This window comes from Gekko japonicus, unplaced genomic scaffold, assembly GCF_001447785.1.
Source record: "Gekko japonicus isolate JY-2015 unplaced genomic scaffold, Gekko_japonicus_V1.1 scaffold2231, whole genome shotgun sequence".
Lineage (NCBI taxonomy): Eukaryota > Metazoa > Chordata > Lepidosauria > Squamata > Gekkonidae > Gekko > Gekko japonicus.
In genome coordinates, this window is record NW_015173740.1 from 70,834 (window position 1) to 79,685 (window position 8,852).

Genomic DNA, 8,852 nt, shown 5'->3' on the forward strand with positions numbered 1-8,852 from the left:
GCCTCGCATGCCGCCGGCCCCGGCAAGCCGCTCACTCGGCCCACATCCCAGCGGCCCGAGCCGGGCACCCGCAGGCAACTTCAAGCAGGAGCGCCGCTTTCAGGCGCGAGCTGGCAGGGGCTCTCTTGGGAGGAGGGGTGTGTGTGTGTGTCTGGAGCACCGCCTTCTCCCCCTCGGACGTTGCCGCAGGCCGCTTCTCTTCCCTTCACGGGAACGCTGGCTCCACGTCTCTTCCCCCTCCTCACCGGTCTTTCTCCCCCGCCGCCGCCGCTGCTGGGCCTCACTGGCCGTTCGCTCCCTTCCCCCGCATGCAAGCCCGGTAGGTCGCAGAGCGTCTCCTGCGCATGCGCAGGAGACGCTCTTGCACTTTTGGGGGGATTTAAACATCCCCCCGAATTTTTTTTCCAACTTTTTGCATTTTTGTGCACACGTGGGGACTGGCCCACGTGTGCACAAACCTCCCCCAGCCACCCAGCTGCCCCCGGAGCGCGGATTTAGCGATCCGCACTCCGGGGGCAAGTTTGCTATTAGATATATAGATATACCTCTCAACCTGCTTCTGTTCATGCATACAAACTCACTCCCAGCTAAGAATGCCCAGGATTGTACTGCAAATTCCATTGAACACAATGGGAGTTCTGAATAAACCAGCATAGACTGCACAGTAAACCCTGCAGGGCCCCATACATTTCACTCTGGTTCAGTCATGTGCTCTTCTGTACAGAAAAACACTTGTAATGCAATGTAAAGCATATAAAAATATATTCTGTATCTTTTGGCACCTGGAACACCACTGTCCATGAAATACATCGTATTCACTTTTGATTTTTTGGAAGACAGAATTACAGTTCTGAACATAGAAGGTTACAGAATCTGTTGCATGTCACAGTGTTATTTATAGACAGAGGCAATGAATGGACATCCACCAGGCAGCCAGCGTAATTCAGGGGTTTGAGGCATTATTTATCCAGTGCTGATAACTAAATATAACCTCTGCGCTCTGCTGAACTACATATATGAATGGAATAGCTTGGGGGGAAACTGTTAGCCGAATTGCTTTATTTACAGCAATTGGCAATTTATAAATGGGTTCTTGCCCATTTATACCAAGGTCCTGTTCCCACCAAGGGTTACCAGTAAAGGATTCGAGGCTGTGGTGGTTAAAATAGATGTCTTTTACTTGAAAATATATCTCATACAAACAATACTGATGCACTCACACATTCAATCAAGTTCCTTACAATTACGGTACTAAAATAAGCACGGTTGCATTAGCAGGTAGGGGTGATGGTGGGCGATACTTATCTGTCTTGCAGCTTGGTTGTCCCAATGAAGAATGGATGGGAAGGAATGGAAAATAAAGGGAATTCACAGACGACCAGAACCAGCCAGAACGTGTGGGTCTCTTGACTGAAGATCAAGAGATCAAAGTAGAGGCAAGGGTTTGGGGACAGCAAGTGGGACTCAAGGGGAGTAAAAGCAGATAGGGGATGTTGCGGGGAATGCTAGCTAGGAAGGGCCAGGTTAATGGTCCTTTCCTTTTATAGGGGATCCAAGAGGTGGGTGGTTACTGTGCCAACCTCTAGACCCACCTATGTGTCAGTCCGTCCCAAAAACAATCCTATTGGTTGCATGTAGGGAGGGTGGTTACCTAAGAGGGGTGGCCAATATTGAAACCTAAAACCTTACTCAAAGGATGGCATCTGGACAGGTGTGAAAACCTTGGCGTCAGGATGCTTCATTGTAGTGTTGATGAAGCTGGCCTTCTCATTGTGAACCAAATGTCCAGTTGGCAGGAAATACCAAAGCAGGAACAAAGCGGACGATGGGTGATACGTGACCACAAACAGTTCCGCAATGGGGGCTGTCTCTTCTCAGAGCTGTTGTTTCTCATTGCTCACAATAATGGAGGTATGTGCTTCTTCCACCAGGCTGGTAACTGTGTCGCTGAAACCTTATTCACGTGTAAGGCTTGTGCAGGCCCCTTCTATGTGTTGCATCACAACAGGTGACTTAAAGTGTACAGCTTTCTCTGAGCCTATGTGTGTGTAAACAGTCAATTGTGTGTAGCAATAAATAATTCATAAAGAAGAGAAGAGAAGAGAAGAGAAGAGACGAGAAGAGAAGAGAAGAAGAGATTGGATTTATACCCCGCCCTTCACTCGGAGTCTCAGAGCGGCTTACAAACTCCTTTCCCTTCCCCTCCCCACAACAGACACCCTGTGAGGTAGGTGGGACTGAGAGAACTCTGACACAAACTGCTCTTTTTCAAGGACAGCTGTGCCAGAGCTTGTGACTGACCCAAGGTCACATCAGCAGGTGCAAGTGGAGGAGTGGGGAATCAAACCCGGTTCTCCCAGATTAGAGTCCGCACACTTAACCACTACACCAAACTGGCTCTCAAATATCCAGTTCATTCTCTAACAAAACAACAGGACTGTTGCCTTCCCACCTTGCTTGTGGTTGATGGAGTTTTGTTCTGAGTCGGCAGAGCTCTTCTTCTGCTCTTCATGTCAAGCCTGACCTGGCAAGCCTGAATTCAATGTGTACTTTTGCCATAAGCTCATGTGACCATGGCTTAGCAAATCAGTCTAAGCTACCTAGAAACTAAAACTAAAAACCAAACAAGTCGAAGTTCCCCCATCTAAAAACTAATTTACCTTACAGGATTGTCACATTCAAGAGCTGCATATTGTTTAATGGCGTAGTATCGAGGTGCTAAACTGAGGTGCTAAATGGCTTCAGTTGCACCATACTAAAGAATAGTTCTGACAGTCAACAAGTCACTGATAATGTGCGAGTGATAACATAAGAGTGATAACAAATACACAAATTTATTTCACAGTAGGAACTTTTAGTGTGGAAAGAACAGTAGAGAAAGTCAAGGACATGGATAATATTCAAAACTCTTGATCAAATATAAGCCAGTTTCCTAATACCTATTCCACAAAGAGGAAAACATATTAGAAGTCTGTTAGGGCAGGCTTGGCGTGTGTTCCCCCCCCCTTGCAAAACATATATATAGAAACTATAGTTTAGGACAATTGTATAATATACTAAAAACACATGCTCGTGACAGACTATGAACATTAGTGAGAGAAAACAGCAGCTATTTTTAATTTAAAATATTAGAATTTAAGACATGCTAATTCAGATTCTAAGTGACACATACACAAACGCAAGAAGTACAGTGAAAGTTAGATGTACTAGTTAGCTACAGTCAGAGGTCATTTCGGGGGGATCACGGGGGATCGCAGTTCCCCTGGGTGAGGTACGGGGGGCGGGGCACATGACGAAGCCCCGCCCCCTGCTTTCGGCCGCCCCACTTCTGGCCCTCATTCAGCCAGGAGGAGGCAGGAGAAGAGGGAGGGTAAGTTGCTTCCTCCCTGCCTCTCCCCACCCTTGCCTGCCTGGGGCCAGGGAGGGCCTTTGCGGGGCTTCCTTGCACTCCCGCCGGCCTTGCAGGTCCTCCGCCGGGCCCCCTGGCTACAGTTATTTATGGATGTTAGGCCCTGGTTCTCATTCTCATCCATATCTGGTTAAAAGGATGTTTTCCATAAGTGTATCTATGATGCCATACTTCAAGTATTTTTGACGCCATCTATCAGAAACTCTCCCAGTCTCCGGAGGCTTCTAAGGCTCCAAAACCTTCTCCTACTCCACAACCACGAAAGTGGGGTGAAAGACTTTGAAATATCTGTTCGGCCCAATAACCACTGATGAAATAGCCAGCCTAGCAGACTCCCCCTGTAGCAGCCAGTCTTCACGGGTGCATTGTCAAAGGTTCGTTCCTGCTTTGGTACTGCCAGCTTTCCAATAGGATCCATTTGGGAACTCTGCATTAACTTAGAATCATACAATCATAGAATCATAGAGTTGGAAGGAGCCATACAGACCATCTAGTCCAACCCCCTGCCCAATGCAGGATCAGCCTAAAGCATCTCTGACAAATATTCATCCAGCCCCTTCTTGAAAGCTGCCAGTGAAGGGGAGCTAACCACCTTCCTAGGCAGCTGATTCCACCTTTGAACCACTCTGACCGTGAAAACATTTTTCCTACTATCCAGCCGATACCATTCTGCATGTAATTTAAACCCGTTGCTTTGGGTCCTATCCTCTGCTGCCAACTGGGAACAGCTCCTTGCCCTCCCCCAAATGACAGCCTTTCAAATATTTAAAGGCTTATTATCCACTTCTCTTCCACATTTAAGTCTGCCAACTACCCTATCTTCTGCTGATTTAAATGGCTGGCTAGGAACAGGGAAGCAAAAGAGCTGTCTTCCCCCACATGGACATAAAGATCATCTGGGGAAGCCTTGCTTTGTGTGCAATGAGTGTTAGAGATTTGATGGGTAGAGACATGGGGCCTTAGGGTTGACAGCCATATGCTGGCAACACCTGGGAAATACAGGGTGTGTGTGGGTGTGGTCCTGGTGATTGGCATCACACCAATTTCATTATGTTACTTCGGACATGAACTTGGAAGTGATGGCACTGTGTCAGGGCGATGCTCTGTGATTCCCTCAAACTCTGTTTTAGGTGAATCTTAGAGCATTGCCCCAAAGAGGCAACATCACTTCTGGGTTCATGTTGGAAAGAACATCATGGCAATGGCACAATACCAGTTTCCCCAGTTTTGCTCTTGTGACTCCAGAGAAAAGCAGCAGCTGGAGTGGTAGGGTCTAGGGCAGGAGGTCTCCCACTACAACAGGAGACCTGGACACCCTATAGGGCCTTGTTGATGGCAGCACCAAGATATAAGTATATCCATTCCCCTTTCTTGTAGCCTTTAGGAAGACAGCTAGAACCTATCGTTTCCTCTTTTCTATACACCAACTTAAGTCTGGCTGTTATGAAGACTCTCTTTCTTTCAAGTGACTCTATGGCAACATATCCGGCTATTTTAAATGTTAAGAGTGTTGCTCTGCAGGTTGAATCCAGTGAACCATGGATGCAAGGATCACGGATCTTTCCCACGTTCCCACGCTCCTCCAGCGACTATTGCTAAGCTTGGTAAAGTTTATTCCTGGGGTTGAGGAATCCACATAGTCTAACAGCCATGCAGGACAGGTGGCTGGTTTCCAGATGCCAACAGATTTATCAGGTCAAAAAATGTATTAAGCACGCCATTATATGAGTGGGTGACAGAAAAGTGACGTAGAAATACTTTAAAGAAATGACTGTGTGAATGTTTCGGAAAAAAAATATTTTTACCTGCAATCCCCAAGCAGATTGAGCCCTCCACTTTACTGGTGTTCCCAAGAAAACACCTTTACTTTCTTCCATGTATGTACAGAGCCAAGTGCTGCACTTACTGGGAACAACACTTCAGTAGGTAGGAAATCTGCCCTCACTCCACAGAATGGGATCCCAGACACTTGTGTGAAGATAACACAAAAGGAACATTCCCTGCACTGTATAGACTTGATCTGTGTTCTGTGCTCCCATCATACTGGCAGGCTTTTTGCCTAGTTACATACAACAGACAATGTATGATTGGGTCAGGTTTCCTACCTGCACTGGCTCTCTGTCAATACCTTGCACCAAATATAAAAGTGCTCACTTTTGAAACTGAGGATACAAGAGACAGTGAGACCTCCTCCCCGCCATGTCCACTCTGTCCATACTCTTCTCCTGCCTCCACACCAACCTGTCTCTATTACATTCTCTCAGGCTGCTCACTGTGCCTGGCAGAGCTTTTCCTCTCTGTTGGACAGGTCCCCTCTTCTAGGCGAGGGGTCCCCAACATGGTGCCCACCAACTCCTTTTCTGGTGCTCACCAAGTGTTTTTAAGAAGTGGGTGAGGCCAGGTACGGCTTTTGCCCAGCAAAGATTCTGATTGGTTGTAAAGATTTCTTAAATGTTGCTTTGGCAGTAGCTGCTACTACAGTACAAAGATCTACACTGTGTTATTTATTTATTGTATTTATTATATTCCACTTTTATACCACCCATTACCTGAAACAGGGCTCAGGGTGGTGAACAAAACGCCATTAAAACAAACATATCAAGAATAAAAACATTAACATTACAGTAAAAATTCAGGTACATTTGAATTAAACAGATGGCGGTAGAAACTTCTAGTTTGAGACCACCTTGCGGGGGGGAGAGGATGAAGTAAAAGTGGCAGCCAGATGGACGCCAACGTTGCCCTCAACCAAACGCCTGGCGGAATATCTCTGCGGTACAGGCCCTGCGGAACTGTAACAAGTCCCGCAAGGCATGGATGTTACTCAGCAGAGAGTTACAGCAGGTTAAGCTGTGGCAATCATTTTGTGGCTGGCTCTGCCTCCCACGACAGCCATTTTGGGGCAGCCATTTTGCTGCTCTGTCCATTTTGCCATGCCAGAATTACAAAGGTGCCTGAAAGCTCAAAAAGTTGGGGACCCCTGCTCTAGGCACTCAGACTGAATGAAGAATTCCATGGTGCATCAAAACCTCACAACTTTCCCCTGCTCTCCCCCATCTCCACTGCCAACCCTTGGTCTCCTCCCTGAGTAAACTGAAAAGTCCTCCAGGCACAAACCAGGCAACTTCTGCTATATGCAAGGCCCAATACTAAAAAGGGTATTGTGCCTCAGTAACAGCCGCTAACACCATTCATTTACACGCACAAGAAAGGTAACTTGTAAATAGTAAGTAAAATGAAAGGTAAAGGAAAAGCAGACAAGAAAACAGCTCAGAAATCAACAGATTAGAAGCTGTTTAAAATGTCTTAGCCTAATTTTCTTTTAACTTCCTAAGACAATAGCCAGACAATATAATTTCCTATGCTTTAACTTAATTATGTTAAAGGAAAGAATAAACCATTTCAGTCTTCATATGGCATGGCTTACTGTAACAAGCTTTGAGCATTCTCTTTCTCTCTCTAGTATTGTTAAAATACATTAATCATTACTAAAATATACTGACTTTGTTTCTAAGCGCTTATTCAATAAAGACATTTCCATTTAAACTCCAGAACACAAGAATGCTGATACAAGACAAGATCATTACCTTGGATCCAGGACTTCACCAATGATTTCTTCCAGTTTATCAAAAAAGTGAACTAAGTGTGAAAGGCCCTTCATGTGCATTCTCAAACGATCGTCTGGAGGAGGGGCGTAACCTTTACCTCCAAGTTCAATGGTTCGGATGAAAGAGGTTGCCACCTGACAGGAGATGCATATTTAGCCAAGTAAAATATAGGAACAACATATATTCATAAATATCAGGAAAGGGTTTTTTTTATTTAATTTTAGAAACAGTACACTGGACTTCCTGTGAAGGTTCCTTTTACTTGACATACGGGACATTCAGATGTCTGGGGTACTCTCCTTCCCATGAATCCCGGAGACAGGAAGGAGGTTGCTCTTTTCAGTCTCCAGTGGGAAGGAAATGCCTGTGACTTTTACTTTTTTCTTCCGGAGGGCTTGAGGAGAAAGGAGGATTGTGGAACTCTCCATCAACCCAGCACTCACAAGGAGGCAAGAAGAATAAAGTGCAGGTGATGGGTAGTGTTCCCTCAAAGCTGAATTAGTGTGAACTAGCTCACAGATTTTTAGTCTCCAGCTCACAGATTTTTGTCTTAGCTCAGGAAGGATTTTTGTCTTAGCTTGTTCCAGAGCAGACTAATTTATGCAGTAGCCAAATTGCTCGCTCACAACTTTAATGCCAGTAGCTCACAAGATTTCAGTTTATAGGGAGCATTGGGCATCCCCTCCCCACCGGAGATGGAAAAGACCAACCTACTTCCTGCCTCCAGTGATCATGGTAAGAGTACCTGAAGGTCTCAGAGTGTCTTCCTCTCTTCAGATGAAAACCTGACCTTCTCACAAGCACAGGTACATCACACAGACTGTGAACATACTCCCATAAATAGTATGATTTATATGGGAGGGAACAAAAACCCTCATATTATTCAGAAAGCTGGACGTTACTAACACAACTAACTTTGTCCTTGTGAAACAAGGTACTTTCGTTCTGGATATACAAGATGTAGAAGCAAACTATAACTTAGTGGGGTTTGTCCCTATGCATGTCTTTGGAAAATTCTGCTGCAACTCAGGTTGCCAACTCTGGGTTGGGAAATACCTGGAGATTTGGGGGGTGGAGCCTCAGCAGTGTACAGTGCCACAGAGTCCACCCTCAAAAGCAGCCAGTTTATCCAGAGGAGCTCGTCTCTGTAGTCTGGAGATCAATTGTAATATTGGGACATCTCCAGGCTCTACCTGGAGGTTGGCAACCTTAGCTGCAACCTTCAAACCATTCTATTGTGTCAAAGTCCTGTGCCGTTCAGAAGGATGCCTACAGGAAATACAAACTGCTGGCCCATTATCCCCTTCTCTGTGAAAGTGGTATGAGATGCAATAGAATCTGCTGTGCCAGAACAGAAAAAAAAGTGTTTTTTTTCTTTATTTACGTATTGAATAAAAGTTTTTCCCCCCAGAATTTTTTTAAAAATACATTGGGAACAATTCTAGGAGAGTGAGTCTGCACTTTGCCAACACTCAAGGCTTTGCTGTGGGTTGCATGTGGTTCATATGATCTTGACTACTCAATGGAAAACATTTTGTCATCACTCAGTTTCTTCAAAACCAAAGATGCCAAAAAGAAAAGACCTCTTTACAAAGGAGAGATGTTTCCTTTCCTTAGAAACCCTAGCATCAATGGGTAGTGAATGTAATCCAAAGACGTACTTCATAAAAACATTAAGACAACATTAAGAGGTGAAATAATTAATCCTCTTTTGAGTTTTTCCATACTTACTCAGTCATAAGAACCCTGTTACTTTACCACGGTCCATCAAATCTATTCCCAGTTCGGCTTTAAAATAAATTAAAAATTCAAACCTGATGCTAAATTCACAGAGC

General features: G+C 45.1%; 1 protein-coding gene across 1 annotated transcript in view; it reads right to left on the reverse strand.

The window, feature by feature from the left end:
* The window catches only part of PARPBP (PARP1 binding protein), a 46,805-nt gene that overhangs the window by 19,975 nt on the left and 17,978 nt on the right, over positions 1 to 8,852 (reverse strand). The window contains exon 5 of the mRNA XM_015423451.1: positions 6,997 to 7,151. Within this exon, the coding sequence (XP_015278937.1) occupies positions 6,997 to 7,151 (155 nt within the window). The remainder of the gene's footprint in view (positions 1 to 6,996; positions 7,152 to 8,852) is intronic.